This window comes from Gouania willdenowi, chromosome 6 (assembly GCF_900634775.1).
Source record: "Gouania willdenowi chromosome 6, fGouWil2.1, whole genome shotgun sequence".
NCBI lineage: Eukaryota > Metazoa > Chordata > Actinopteri > Blenniiformes > Gobiesocidae > Gouania > Gouania willdenowi.
The window spans coordinates 5,175,640-5,192,028 of NC_041049.1; the positions used below are offsets into that span (position 1 = coordinate 5,175,640).

The 16,389-nt window shown below is 36.0% G+C and overlaps 1 protein-coding gene across 7 annotated transcripts in view; it reads left to right on the top strand.

The window, feature by feature from the left end:
- Positions 1-16,389, top strand: part of pacsin2 (protein kinase C and casein kinase substrate in neurons 2) — a 36,361-nt gene that overhangs the window by 5,173 nt on the left and 14,799 nt on the right. For all 7 annotated transcript variants that reach the window (XM_028449803.1, XM_028449797.1, XM_028449798.1 and 4 more), the window contains exons 2-4: positions 13,573-13,666; positions 14,331-14,487; positions 15,242-15,477. In XM_028449803.1, coding sequence (XP_028305604.1) covers positions 13,610-13,666; positions 14,331-14,487; positions 15,242-15,477 — 450 coding nt within the window. In that variant the 5' untranslated portion in view covers positions 13,573-13,609. The remainder of the gene's footprint in view (positions 1-13,572; positions 13,667-14,330; positions 14,488-15,241; positions 15,478-16,389) is intronic.

Genomic DNA, 16,389 nt, shown 5'->3' on the forward strand with positions numbered 1-16,389 from the left:
GAGAACAGTAGTCAGCAACAGTATGACTGACCCATTTATTATTAACCAATTGGTTACATTCATTTTAACCTTCAACATAATATCTACAGTATTCTACAATTCAATAGAATAAACAAAACATAAATTGCAAAAAAAAAAAAAAAAAAAAAAAAACAACCAAAAGAAATGGAAATTTGAATCTGATATCCGATAATTGTTTTCAGGCTGACATCGGACCGATATCGATATCGGATTGGGACAACCCTATCAAAAACACACTTTTGTAACTTGAACTTACAAAATGACAGAAAAATACACAAAATAATTCCAAAAACACACAAGATGACAACAAAAATAACAGAAAAATATTCAAAATGAAGACGTTGGTCATTATTCTGAATGCTGACATGAATGTTGATAATGTGACGTAGCCATGACGCTCCTACTGTGATAAAAGACGCCCGTCTGACTGTTTAACTTGTTATCACTTAGTTGAATGTTTATATTTTCATGAGATTTATTTCAAGGGGCTATTAATCCTTAAATAAACAAACGCATCATGTAAAAATACCGATGCACAAAAACTCCGGCCATTGAACATTTTTGGATGTATTAGTGGGTCAAGTTAAATATTTTATTTTTTTATTTCATACTTTGCATTGTTGGAATGTTGGTGCTCAATAAATATTTTCATATTTTTAATGAATTTATTGTTTGAATTATTTGTTTAATTTATACAATTGCAATGTTTCAATCTGAGTGAGGTTAGTACACATTCAAAGCCATAAATGCAATGGAACTAATGATTTGCATAATTTCTCTCGGTTTTTGGCCTTGGTTTTTTCATTTTTGGTTTTCGATTATAGGTAAGAATTTATTTTGGTGCATCCATATGTAAAAATCACATTTATGTAAGCAAAAGTAATAATAAAAGCGTATAATAATGGATAAAAAGTGACAAGTTTTTCAGCAAATACCGTAAGCATTTGCTGCTTTGTTGCCCTTTAACTTGCAGGGGATTCGTTGCTCGTTTTAATGACAATCACGTTGCTGCAACATGTTTGTTTTTGCTGTGTTTGAGTTGCTTGTGACGTGCAGCCTTAATTTGCATGTCTTGTAAGTTCAGAATCGTCACATCTTAAAGTTGCCTTTGTTTGTCTTATCCATGTCATATGTTGATGTTTTTCCCCAAAAACTCCTGCAGTGTTAGTTTAACACCATCACACAGAAAGGTCAGAAGCAGAGTTTTTACAAATCCAGGGATTGCCCACGAATGATGTCAGAATCTCCTTTTTCCTCCCTAACCTGAGAGAGTTTCCCTCCATTATGTTCCTGCTCACGCTGCTGACGTACCCCAGTGGAAAGAGCCTGAACATGTGGAACAAACGTTATTGTTCCTGTTCCACAGGGTGAAAGAATATTCAGTTCTAATCCAGGCTACAGTTGAACCCAGGGTTCATGGCCATATCTCAAAAGGGCCTTTTTTGGGGCAATACCCCTCCCTCCCCATGGTAGAACAAAACACAACTGTATTTTTTTTGAAAGTATGAGATATAAGAAGTAAGAAAATTATTCTTTTGGTCTCCAGAATGTTGGCAGGGATATTTTTAAACGCATTTTAGTAGGAGTGTGACGATATCTCGATACGGCGATATATCGTTATGTGTTTTTTTTTTTCGCACGATCGATTATCAATATGCTCACGTAGCGATGTTTTTTTTTTTTTTTTTTCAAAACCTTTTCTGCTTTTTCACTAAAATGTGCAGGTACGTCTTCTTTTTCACTGTTTGCTGAAGGAACCAATATATTGTTAAATAGTGTCACTCTTTATAGGACACTTTTTCAATGTATTGTCTTTCAGAGATATGAAATACAAATTGTAATTTTTCACTTAATCTTTTTTTTTCTTATGTCATAGATTATCGTAGATTTCTGACCAATATATCGATAATCACAGTATTTTCATATCGTGAGATAATCGTTATCGTGAGCTATGTATCGTATCGCGAGGTACCCAGAGGTTCCCACCCCTACATTTTAGCGATTTATCAAAAACACATAATTGTCAAATAAATTTACTTCAAATATGTCATATTTGGTACCAAAATGTCAACAATGATGAGAAACATCTTCAACAAAACAATTCATGTTGCTTCTAAATCTCTTTTGGCCATCAGATGACAAAAAGTGACAAAGTAAATGGGAATAATGTTCTCCATACCATCGTCATTATACACAGCAGAGTATTATTTAAGGTCTTAAAGTCATTTCAGTCCATCCCCCAAGATCATACAATAATACTTTTGACAAGAAGACTCAAAAATTGTGTGAATTAGAGCTGGGAGATATATCGAGATTCAAGATATATCGAGTTTTCTATCGCCTATATATATATATATATATATATATGTATATATTTTGTTTTGAAATACTTGTTTTATGAGTCGCTGCTTTCCTTCCTTCTCTGAACAGCATAAAAAGCACAGGTAATTCTAACCCAGACCTTCCCCATAACAAGCCACGCTACAGATGTCACTCACACGTGCTGTCCCTTAGAGGAGAAAAAGACTAAAGTGGCACATATTCTGCAGCTGTTTGTCAGTAACATCACATTTAACCTAGAATTGTCTTTCTGGTAAGACTTTATTTGAAATAAAATTATTGAGATATATATCGTATATCACTATATTCAGAAAATACTTCGAGATATGAGTTTTGGTCCATATCGCCCAGCCCTCGCGTGAATATAGTGCCCTAACTTGGCGATTTTTTGCGATTTATCGAAAACCCATCAAGTTAGGGGATCTATATTCACACAATATTTGTTTTGTTTTGCCGAAAGTATTATTTTACCAGGGTATATCAGTAAAATGGGCTCAAAAACTTTCCTGCCACCAATTCCGGTGACCACATGAACTGTTTTCTCGCTTATATCTTTCAAAAAAAAAAAAAAATGACAGTTGTGTTTTGTTCTATTATGGGGAGGGGTATCCACTTTTTTTCTGGTGCTGGCCACAGACCTATAGGTGACGTCTGACAACGAAGCTCTGCATTCTTTCTGTGAGGGCAGCAGCCATCGAGTTCACATGAGGAATGATCGACAGTGAAAGAAAACCAAGGTCACGGCTCAGTGTGATCACTGTGGACTCATCTGGGCCTCAAGCCTGTGCACACAGCAAAGAAACACTAGAGTTATTCTATGTTTCCTCCTCATTTTCTCTGCCTGGTCAGGATTTAGCAACACCTGCTGTGAAAGTGCTTTTTAGAGCTTTGGATCAGCTCCACAGCACTCCTGCAAGGTACCACAGGGCTTTTGTTCAGTGAAGGAAGTGAAAAGCAGGAAGAAAAAAAAAATCCACCCTGGCCAGATACACAATTTTCCTGAGTTTATGACATTGACAAGTAAACTAAAACTTTCTCAGCGTGACTGTTTTGTCAGTATCTGCACGTAGTTTAGTTCATGTTTTTAATAACTGCTCGCCTCGAAAACCAAAGGGTGTTGGTTTCATGTTACAATCTTCCACACAAAGCGGGAAGTTTCCAGTAGGTATAAGGAAGTGAAAAACAACCCCAGTAGGTCTCAGGAGAAATCTTTTCCAAAGCATAGTTTCATGTTGATAATACTGATAAATGTGGAGAAATGTGGTGTGAAGTTAACAGTCTAATGCTTTTAGGGTGGATGTTTTTAGAGTAAGTTTGTGGATTTTTTTTTTAGAATAAATTTGTGTGCCTTTTTTTATTTACATTCTCTGTTTTTGTTGTTGTTTTCAGAGTCATTGTGTGTATTTGTTTTGGGGGTCGAGAGCTTTGTGGCCTCTGATTTCAGTGTCTCTCAGAAGTGTTTCCCAACAGTGATGGGGCTTGTTTTTCAGTCAATTTAAAGAAAATCTAAGTGTTTGCTGGTTCCACTTTGTAACAACAGAATTGCATTATTTTGTAGAATGTAGAAAGTATTAAAGTTAGGGATGTACCGATTCACTCAACTCCCGATACGATTTGATTCAAGATACTGGATTCACGATTATTTTACAAAATGGGACTGTAGGCAGGACCAGGTTATGAAGTGGATAAGATCTGAGTGAGTACTAAAGCCCCGCCTCCTGACCAATCAGTTCTCTTGGAAAATTAGCATCCCATTGTTAGAAGATCCTGGTTGGCTCAGATCTAACAGCTGGGTTTAGCAAAGAAAGATTATTATTGGATAAATTAATCCTTTGTATAGATTTACATCTGATGGACTGATCTATATACAGCTGATGAAGCCTGTTTCTGACACATTCCGTATTGCAGACGAAAAAACGAATTCATAATTTCATTCATTCACACACGACAGTGAAACAGTGTGGTCTCATCCCAGTGTGTGTGTGATACATTGAGGAGGTCTACCTGAATAGAAACATGTCTGCTGTAATAAAGTATAAAGTCCATGGATTAATATTTGATAATCTCACGCTTTTACGCATTAACAGTGTCAGAATCTTCCTGCTTGTGTATTTTAATTCTTCATATTTTTAAAGAATTATTCCTCCATTGTGACGTAAGTTGCTCTACAGTTTCTCTGTAATTATTGATTGGTCTGATGCTGCAATCTCCGCCCATTTCCACAGTAGCCTGTCTGAAATCACCTCCCCTAAGTGAACGTATTTATATCGTGCTTCATAGGACAGGTGATCTCTGACGGAGAATGTTTGGTTAGGTAAAGCCCGCTAACGGAGATAAATCCAGGATATACTTATTCAGCTTTGTAGTACAGGCCCATGGTGTGTGTCTTTTTTGTTGGTTTTTTTTTACATTCTGTATGGTTTTGTTGTTTTTTTTTTTCAGTCATTTTGTGTATTTGTTTTGGGGGCCGGGAGCTGCATGGGATGTTGCCTTTGATTTCGATATCTCTTAGCATTGTTTCCCAACAATGTTAGGCTTGTTTTTCAGTTTTCTTAAGTGTTTGCTGGTTCCGATAACAAACTAAATACATTATTTATTTTGAAATATGTCGAGAATAAGTTTATCAAAATAGTACATGTAGTTTTCTTTTTAGATATATTTTTTGATTAATAGCAATGTCAAGTGTTATTAATATGATTAAACCTGCATTGACGATGTCTCCAACTGTTCTGGAATCATTGTGTTCCACACAGAGACTGTCTTAAAGGTCCTCCTCCCTCACTGACATTAACACAAACCGCTTCAGGCCAGGCGTGCATGTGCCTGTCAGATGTGTGTGTGTGTGTGTGTGTGTGTGTGTGTGTGTGTGTGTGTGTTTCCTGTTTGTTGGCTGCATTGATGAAACCATAGTGTGTGTGACAGCCTCCACAAGAACATAAACATAGACACGGTGTGAATAGACAGGGTGCTGCTGGTGCTTTCTGGGTAAGAAAAGAATAATCCTGAAAATGACGGCGTGCTACTCTGTCGTTCACTGTCACTTTATAGTCGGGTTTGTTTTCCACTCCTTCCTGAAATGTGCACGTTTAGCTGTAGTGTTATGTTGCTGCACTATGGCTTCAATGAGCAGGGACAGTGTGGGAGATTGTTGAACATGCCAAGGCTCACTTCAGTCACGGTCGCACACTCAGGAATGCATTTGTTCTCTTTCTATCGTGGATTGTTGTCAGCAGCCAAATTCCTGCGTGCTCAGTGCTGTCTGTTATCAACGTTCAGTGGATGTCACTGTTGCTCTTGCTTATGTAATTGTCCAAAATGTAATCTAAGAAGTGGGTTCAGCCAAGTTTCTGTCATTTAGATAAGTTTGCATTTTGTTAAAAGGTCAAACTTGCATATTATTGAAATTTTAAGTGACTGCAACATTATAATATCATATAAAGACATTATAGAATGCACTGTCACCTTTCATGTATTCTTTTTCTGCTAACAATGCAAAAAGCTAGGATTAGACTTCAGACCCGAGCTTAGTCAACAGCATTGTTTACAGTTCTTTTTTTTTTTTAGCTTGGGTTCTCGCCCCCCCCCCATGACCTGCAGAGCTGAGGCTGTGCAGATGTTGTTCCTGTGGGCTTTTTGCATGTGTAAAAATCTGAGATTTCACAGACAAACTAACCATTACATAAGGCTGTTTGACATGTAGTTTGGACACAGTGTTGCTACATGTTCACAGTTTGATTTGTTGCTGATAAAATACTGTATCTCATTAATGTTTTTAGCAGTATAAACAGCACCTGTAAACAAATGCTAAATATCCTTCATTGGGCTGGATTCTTAATGTTGTCGTGGGCTGAACAAAATAATCTGATTTTGTTCAGCCCACACTTTGTGTTGAAATTAATCTAGCTGTAACATGCTTTTAGTTTTTACACATTTAACCCTAGAGCACTATTGCTAAAATTAGTAAAGCCCTCACTATTGCCTGGAAATTTTTACCCAATATATTATACCCAATAAAAAGTAAAAATAATCAAAATATATCAGAATGACAATAGATGACAAATTAGAGTTGCGTGCCATGTCTAGCAAAATGAAAAAAAAAAAAAACTACCATCGGTGAACTCTAAAAATATTAACCAAAATTACTTAAAAATTGACAATGTAAGAACAAAAATTTCTTTAAAAAAAACTTGGTCTTTGGTCCACCCATTTCTGGGGCATTTGAGGCTTCCCTGGTGAAAGCATTGTCTCCTTAACGCATGAACAGCTGCAGGAGAGTGAATCAAAAAACGACATTTTTCCATTGGAAAAAAATGATCACTTGATTAAAATATTTTTATCACCATATGAATTTCCTTGGAAATCACTTTGTGGTATTGACTACTACTACTAGACTAAATAAAGATGGCATGGAAATTTCAGGACCAATTTTACTCTCTTTATTCCTTAGATGCAGTCTGTACATACAGGATAGTAATAACGGGACACTATCAATATTGCCGGGTGAAAATGACCCTAACATGTGCCTGTAGGAGAAAGTTGACTTTAGAGTAGGAGAACATGAGAGAAGATGCTGAAGCTACCCTGGAACCCAAGACACTCTGACAAACACAACTTCATCAAAATAATGTAAAATCACCCGCCGATGATGTTTTAGGGTTAAGCACGAAAAAAATACTCTGACCTTTTTTTTTTTTTAGCATACCTGTTTAAAATCTGCTTAATTTAACTTGATTATGACTGAAGATAAGAACACTGATATGCAAAAGTGGGAGGAGTACTGATATATCCTACTCAAGTAAAAGTACTGTTACTTGATTGAAATTGTACTCAAGTTAGTACAAGTAAGTCACATAAAATACTCAAGTACAAGTAAATAGTACTCAAAATAAAAGTTAGTAGTGACTTTCACCCCCCTCGTTTTTCTTTGGTAATAAATCTTGCTATGGTTCCCTTACATACAGTAAACATCTCATGTATAAACTTATAAAGGAAGGGACCAAATCTGGCACAATTGGAGCTTAAGTTATTTTACACAAAGGTTTGTCAAAATGTACAGTTCTTTTTTCCATAAAATAACACCAATGAATTCAATTCAAAAGTCTCTAAGTATAGCTACATTTATGAACTTTATAACCTCCATTCGATGCTGTGTTGGCACTATGCATTACCTTTAATCTGATTGGTCGGCTAATGATGTGATGCATTTGATTGCTGTCTGGTAAAAAAAAAAAAATATTTACTCGGTAACGGTTGGTTTTAGAAATGTAACAAATTACTTATTTTAAATCGTACTTAAGTAAAAGTAAAATTACTGATTTAAAAATGTACTCAAAGAAGTACAAGTACCCATGAAAACAACTCTATTACAGTAATGTAACTACTTAAGTAAGGGTAAATGTTGCATTAGAAAATGTATAAACCATGCGTATTCATCAACATAGATCATAAGAACCTTTTATTTCTTTGGATAGCTTTCCAAACTCCAAATCAACGAATCATGCATTCATTACTTTAAGCCTATAACTGTGATTTTTAAACACAAACCACTGAGTATTCCTCATCACGAGCCAATATCAACTTCATGCATGTCTTTATGTTTAATAATATCAACTGATTTGACCTTAAGTCACTTAGTAGCTCGTAGCTGCACTCAGTGAATTGTGTTGCGGTGTAGCTCTTTTCTTCTTTGCAGTGTTTGATGTGTGTGGCTGCAAACGTCTGCGGCTTCTCCATGTGTCACGTCGTGTGTGGCAGCAGTTGAAGTAGAAACATGTCCGCCCAGTTGTTTTGGTCACATCATAGTGGAGCAGGAGGAAGGTTCTGTTTCGGAAAATGTGTTCCAAATGAATAAATAAATGACCTCAGCTTGGTTGTAAAGTAAGATAAGTGAGGTTCATCCAGGCCACAAAGTTAGCGACAAATCGCTTTGAACTGCAGACAAGCAAAGCTGTTCAAATTTGCAGAGTGACTTACTGTTGGCTTATTTGAAAAATGTTTGCACAGTTTGGTTCTGAAAATGTTTGAGGGATTGACCACAGACACGAGCTGCAAACCAGTTCTCATTAAAACCAATGCAGATAACACATTTATTTACAGACTACACTTGTATATTTATGTGCTTTAAAATTCAAGTCTACATTTTGAATATGATCTGGCCTTAGAGGGAATTCACCAACGACTGATAATATTAATAAGGGTGGGGGGAAAATTGATATTACAATATATCGCAATTTTTTTTGGGTGCCGATTTTAAAAATTTATTTTTCTTCCCAGAATCTTTTTTTTTTTTTTTTTTTTTTTTTTTTTTTTTTTTGATATTTAATCAATATTTTTCTTATTGTATTTTTCACATTTTCGTGGACGACCGCTGAGTGGCGGTCCGATAATGCACCATCAGGTGAAAGCACACACGAGGAAGACGAGCAGCAGCTGTGATTTGCCTTTTGCCGGACAAAGCGACACCCGAGATTAAACCTGCACCTGTGCGATTTAAATCTAAAGTACAGGTATACTTTGGGTTTTGCTCGATTTTGATGTGATAATCGTCAATATCGAATCGCAATACTTGTAAAATCAGAATCGTAATTTAAATCGAATCGTGACAAAATGGTATCGTCCCAGCCCTAATTAATAATAAATAGAAATCTGTTCCAATATTTGATGAATTAAGAAATAATTAAAAAAAATCTAAATGATAGAAATGATAAATAATACAATGATAAAATGGAAAAAATAAATTTATTTTAGAATTTTAATGCATTATTTATTTTTTATTTTTTTTTGTGTGTGCATACATGCATGAAAGTGTGTGCGTATGTGTTGATCTTGTTTTAATGTGACGACCTTTGTGCTTAATTGAATTGGATAAAAAAAGATGTGCTAAACAAAGGTTGATTGGTTACATTGTCGGCCTTGGTCTGTTGTTATCATGAGTTTTTATTACTGTACTTTAATTTAAAGGAGGTAGTTCACTAAAGCTATGATTTTTGTGCGTATTAAGGATGTTCATTTTTTCATTTTTTTTAATGCTCATTCACAGATTAGTAACCGTTAGCATTAAGATTTAAAAGGTTCTAATGACAATCTGCTCGTGCTCCCTCGGGTGGTTCACAAAATTAATTATCACCAAATTTTGCCAGATTTCTTTTTTGCCTTGTTCCAATTGACGTAAACATCTTTACCAAAAATGGAGTCAATTGCTGCAAATTTAGGGGAGGAACACTTAGTCAAAATGTTGTTTTTTTAGTATAAATACAGGGAGATACTATTATTGATGACCATACTTACCTCTGCAAGTACCTCATTATCTGTTCTATTTAGATCTCGAGATGAGCATCCAACTGTTGTGGAGGTTTTGTATGAATGAGACGGAGTCAAGCTTTAGGGTTGCTGGTCAGATTGCGGACACATGGTTTATTTGTCAAAGGGTTTTAGGGAATCAGAGGCTTTCACTGTCTCTCTCAATGAATCTAAATGTTTTTCTGTACTCTCAGGGTTTTGTATGTTGCTGATGATAGTGCTAGTCATAACAATGACAGAGCTTCCTCTGGAAGAGACCTTGGTGAATGCTATCAGTGCAGTGGTATCTGGCCTACTTAGGGGAGTCTGACCAGAACTGACCAGTAGAGATTCTGTAATCACTTATCAATAGCATTAAAATTTCTGATACTCGTGAAAGTTGTACATTCTTCAGTTAAGCAATAAAAATAGTGAAAAAGTCTGTCACCCTTTACTGACGTTATATTGGCTACATTTTTGGTACCGATGTTCAAAAGGTCAATAGGAACGAGGAAAAATGTGACCTGGCAAAATATGGAACACTTTTACTTATACCATCTTATTGTGAACCACCCTAGTGCGCCCCCACATAGATGTGCAGTCGCCCACTTTGCCCAGAACAAAAATCGTCGTTGGCTGTACCACAATATATTTTTGGGTGAGATTATCCCATACAGAGCTCTGTTTTGCTCACTTCATTTCTGCACAGTGTCCACCTGTTGCACGTTTTGGTTTGTGATACACGTGTCGACACGCCCCCATGAGTTAATTGACATAAGTCCCTAATTTTAAAAAAATGAAAAGGTAGTATTATTTGGTTTAACCATGATCATCCTTCGTGTGTGTAAATGTCACACTCGCTACATTGTGCGTTTGACTGTTTGACGATTGTTATTCCTTTCCTTCCTTGGCCTGTGATGATGACCACAATAACGCTCTGTGTGCTAGTCCTGTGGGGGCAGCTGACCATTGATGTTACACACACACACACACACACACACACACACACACACACACACACACCCACACCCTGCATCCTCTGAGCGTCTCCCTCAGCTGCTCTGTGTGATCAGACCTGGCACTCATTTACATCTTCTCTAATCTGATGAAAAGTGGACATTTCCTAGTTTAGGAAGTGAAATTGTGTTTTTTTAACACTTTCCCACTTAGCACATAATGGCGTGCTTTTAAGACCTTTGTTAATTTAGGTGATTGGCAAATATAGAGAAAAAAAAGAGGCAAACTGAAAGTAAGCAGAAATCATTTAAATTGACAAGCAAGATATAAGCAGTGATGATCAGCCATTTAAAATCACACATTAATGTGAATGTGCTCCTTCCCTGTAAATCAGGTCTGATGTCCAAAACCTTAAGATCCTGAAATACTTCCAGGGAACAGATTGGGTTTCCCAGCACTTTCCTTTAATGTGTTTGAGAGCAGGTGAAAGCAATGTTTCAAACTGGCTTCTGTGTTCCTCAAACTTTACCTGAACCCTGTCTGCTATTGTGGCAGGGGTTGCAATACTATCAGTATTAGTATTAGGTCACTGAGTCTTGTGTGTATCTGTATGATGAGTACGCCACGTTTGGGACATTCAAGAACATTTATCATTTTAAACGCTGATGAAGTTCTTTGTGCAAATTTGAACTTTTTGTTTGAATGACAAGTTGAGCTATTCAGTTGGTTCCCAAAGTGGGGTACGGGTACCCCCAGGGGTACGCGTATTGTCATGGAAGTACGTGAATGAATATTAAAACACTGACAATATTGGAAACTAGAATATAAATAGCATCATTATTGCTAATGCTATTGCTTGGCTAATGCTAATGCTAATGCTCAGTTATTATTGATAGGTTTATGCTAATGCTAGGTTAATGCTAGTGTTAGGCTAATGCTAGGTCAATGTTAATGCTATGCTAATGCCATTGGTATGTTAATGTTATTGCTAAGTTAATGGTATTGCTAGGTTAATGTTAATGCTAGGCTAATTATATTGCTAGGCTAACGGTATTGCTAGGCTAAATTCAATGCGATGTTAACGTTAATACTAGGTTAATATTAATGCTAGGCTAATGCTATTGCTAGGCTAATGTTAATGTTGAATCTAGTACGACATGGGCCAGCACCTGCATCCTCAATTGCATCCTCAAATACAAATATTCTAGTTATTATTATTATTCCTGATGAGGATAGTTAAATTCACTTTAGGCATGACTACATTGTATATGACATCACATTATTATGTTTTTAAGTGTGCAGGAGTAGGGGGCACATGTCTGAAGGGGTAAAGTTTGGGAACCCCTGAGCTATTCAAATGTAAATAGTGCAATTTTTGTGTCGCTTCAGCTAAAATGTGGGAGCCACATTAATGTCAGCATTTATAAAAATAATTAATACTAGGGATGCACCAAATTTGACCAAAATGAAAATTTTTAGCCAAAATCAAAAACAGGAAAGAACAAAGGGACAGTTTGTGTATTTTTTGAAGGTTGTTTTGTGTGTGTTATGAATTATTTTGTATATTTCTGTAAACATTTTGGGTGTTTAAAGTAATTTCTGTGTATATTTGAGTCGTATTGTCATTCTGTATTTTTGTGGTCTTGTGTGTTCTTAGTATAATGTTGTGTAATATTGTGTTCAGTTTGTATATTTTTGTTGACTTTGTGGTTTTTGTAGTTTTGTGTATCATGAGTCATTTTGTGTGTTTTTGTTGTCATTTTGTGTATTTGGAGTCCTTTATTTTTGTTGTCTTAGTATGTGTTTGTGTATTTTTGTAGCTGTCTTCTGTGTTTGTGGAGTAATTTTCAGTATATCTGCTATCCTTTTTTGTGTGTCTTTTTTTAAAATTTTATTTTATTTCTTTCGGAGTCATTTAGTGTGTTTTTTGCGTATTATCTGTAATTTTGTGCTTTTACTTTGGGGATTACTTTGGTAAGCTGCGATGCACTGTGTCGATGTTCATTATATCATCATGTCTTTCCTGAGAAGTCATTGGTACCATTAAAGTGACTCTGAGATGTTGGAGGGTGAGGGCAGCAGCAGCATCAGTGTGACTGAATGAATGGAGGCTGTGTGAGGCTGATGTGATGAACTAACAGAGGCTCCACTGTGTCATCAGTGTGAAGAAGAGGAAGCAGCGTCGCCCTCTGCCAGAACAGAGAGAGCGGGGGGGGGGGGGTTCCTGTGTGTCAGTTTGCGGAAGGATAATAACGGTGTCTAAAAATCCACACCTGCTGCAGCGATTATCAACACACACACACACACCTTCTTATCTGTGTCTGATTCACAGCTTTGGTCCTCAGAGGCAGGGTTTCAATCTGCACTCTAACACTGTATAACTATTAAAAATGTATTGGTTCTGACAAACTTACATAATCATAAGAAAATGTAATATTGTGTCGTTGTATATACGAGTGCAGTGCCCATAATAAGTATGTTTTGCTATAGAAAAGTGAGAGCTTTTATTCCTCTTAAATTCAGAATAAAAAATAAATCCTCTTTAAATTGACCTTATAAACACTCAATTCCTAATGCAAATTTAATTCCGAATTACACACACAATGTTTTTTATTATTATTATACTCACCATAGTTACAAACCTTGCTCACTGAGAACACCGGGTGTTTTTTTTAGGATGACCCACTTTAGTTGTTTTTAAAAGCCCTTTGTACAGTCACTCCTGATTTTATGCAGCTTCTAACGGGCTTACCTTGACTACCTGTCAACATTGAGCTGTTCTGCAAGGCTTCTTCTCAGCTTTCAACTTACATTACCTAAAAAAAGAATCTGTACTTAAAAAAAAAAAAACAATACACATTAAGTTGCCAATATTAAAGCAAGTGTCGTATGACAGAAGTTGCTTTTGTTCCCGTAAATTTGTGCTTTTAAACAATCCTCATATTTATTTATGTTTATTTTGTGTGTGTTTTGTAGGCCGTGCTACAGCAGAGTTTAACTAAAGGCAACAGCGATGTCGGGCGCCTACGACGACTCCATGACCGACGTCTCCAGTGACAGTTTCTGGGAGGTGAGGAGCAATAATAACAATCAAGATCTAACAAAAGAAAGTCATCTGATAACGCACAGAAATTAGTTAAATATATATGTATACAGTTAAAGACTTGAATGTTTCACTACATTTAGCAATAACTTAATTTATATTACATTTCTTTCTTTCTCTTATTCATTCTTTTTCATTTTTAACCTTTATTTTTTTCTCTGGATTTCTTTCATTCTTACTCTCTTTCATTCTCTTTTTCTCTCTTCTGTTACTTTTATCTCTCTCTTTATTCCCTTTCAGGGTTGTATATCTTTAGCAGTTCCTTTGCTATTTTCCCCTTTGTGGGACATTTTTTAAAATGTTTTATTCAACTTATGTGCATCATAGTGTGTTAAGGTCTAATATGGTTCTTTGAATTCCAGACATATCTTACATTTCTTTACGATTGCCTTCACAAACGGCAAGTTTTATCATTTGTGATGCCTTTAGAATGAGTTCAGACGTCATAAATTTACAAACTCGGCGAGCATGAAATGTCAACTTTGACCTACTTCTGAGCTTTCTGATGTTGTCCAAGTGATTTAGGCTGAAGTAATACAAGATTGCCTACATTCCTATGTTTTTAGTCAGACTACATTGTGATTTTATTGTGATTAATCAGAGTTTCAAGAGATTCATTTACTTTTTTCAGGTTGGTAACTACAAACGGACGGTCAAACGGGTGGACGATGGCAGTCGGCTGTGTAACGACTTAATGAACTGTATCCACGAGCGGGCTCGTATAGAGAAGACCTACGCACAGCAGCTCACTGAGTGGGGAAAAAGATGGAGGCAGCTCATAGATAAAGGTACCAGTGTTTGGGTCAATTGTAATTGTAATCACTTAATTGATAATTAAATTACAATTAGGGTGTAATTATAATTGCAATTGAAAAAATCTGTTGTTGAATTTTAATTGAGTTCAGATAATTTACTTTAAATGTAATTGGCATGAATATTCTATTACAATTGAATTAAACACAAACCTGTGGAATCATGTTACAGTTCTGTCTTACCCACATTCATAGCTAACAATTATTAAATTATGTTTTATATCAAGTTTACCTGTTCTCTTGTGGGTCATTTTACTATTAAAAAATAAATAAATCTAGGGGTATACTGACAGAAAAAAAGGCTCAAACTTCCACAACATAAATATTAAAAGCAATATATTCCTGGATTAGGAAGCTTAACAAGGTGACGAAGAGATGAAAAACGCATTGGATGATAGATAATATTTAGTTTGTGTATTTTACAGCTGATTTAAGACAAGACATGCTAACAGAAAGCTAACACAAGAGGAAACATACGTTTGAAGGGATTATTTATTAAAGGCTCAGTATTTGTGATTAAGTGAATTTGAAATTTAGTAATTGAGAACGTAATTGTAATTTCATTGGAAAAAATTATAATTGTCATTTTTATTGTAATTGGAAAAACTGCTGGTCAGCGTAATCATAATTGAGTTTTAATTAAACATTGATAATTTAGGACGTAATTGTAGTACGGCCCAGTTAGAAAAGTTGTCTTTTGGTAGAACTTGTGTGATGTCTGTTGCTGTAGGCCCGCAGTACGGAACGCTGGAGAGGGCGTGGTCCGCGCTGTGCACTGAGGCGGAGAAAGTGAGCGAGCTCCACATGGAGGTGAAGTCGGCACTGATGGGAGAAGACTTTGAGAAGCTGAAGAACTGGCAGAGGGACTCGTACCACAAGCAGATGATCGGTGGCTTTAAAGAGACCAAAGAGGCCGACGACGGTTTCCGCAAAGCACAGAAACCCTGGGCCAAGAAACTCAAAGAGGTGGGAACGTCTCACAGTACTGAAAACAAAAAAAAAGCAATCAGTCAAATACAGATTCAAACAAACTGAGCAAATAGTTGCATAAGAACCTGTTTTTTTACTGTAACGTTAGAGTGTTCAAACTCCTGAATCAACTGGAAAATTAATGTTTTGGCTGCTTAAGAAGTGCATTGTTTCTTATAGGATAAACAAACACACACACGGATATAAAAACCGTCATATGGTGAGTAATGTGAGTGGAGAAAGACTAGCTCAAAGCAAACACTGAGCAAGTTTACATCCCAAAGACCCAGAATCAAGCTACATGTGTGCGGGGAATACGTGTTAGTAAAACAGGGTCAACCTTATCAAACATTGTAGCCGTAATGAGCCATTTATTAACCACATTGTCACAAAATAAAACCAGGAAAAACACAAGTGAGAATACAGGTGCTGGCCTGGGTCATTCAACACTGCATTAGCTTAGCAGTAGCATTAGCCTAACTAAATACACAAAGTGGCTGAAAAGTACACAAAATGAAACACAACAAATATCAACAAAAATACACAAAATAACTCCAAAAACTCACAAATGACAAAATAAATACATCAAATGCCTCTAGAAACACAACAAATAAAAAAAACACGACAACTAAAACAAACCACAAAATAACTCCAAAGACACACAAATGACAACAAAAATATACCAAATGACAACAAAAATACACAAAATAATTCCAAAAATGCGCAAATGACAACAAAACAAACATAAAATTACACAGGATCACTCTAATTACACAAAAAACTTGAACAAAAACACACAAAATTACTCTAGAAATACACAATACTAGAGACATACAAACTCACAACCAAATTACAAAAAATGACTGTAATAAAATCCACAAACTAAAAGAAAGGAAGAAACTGACAAAA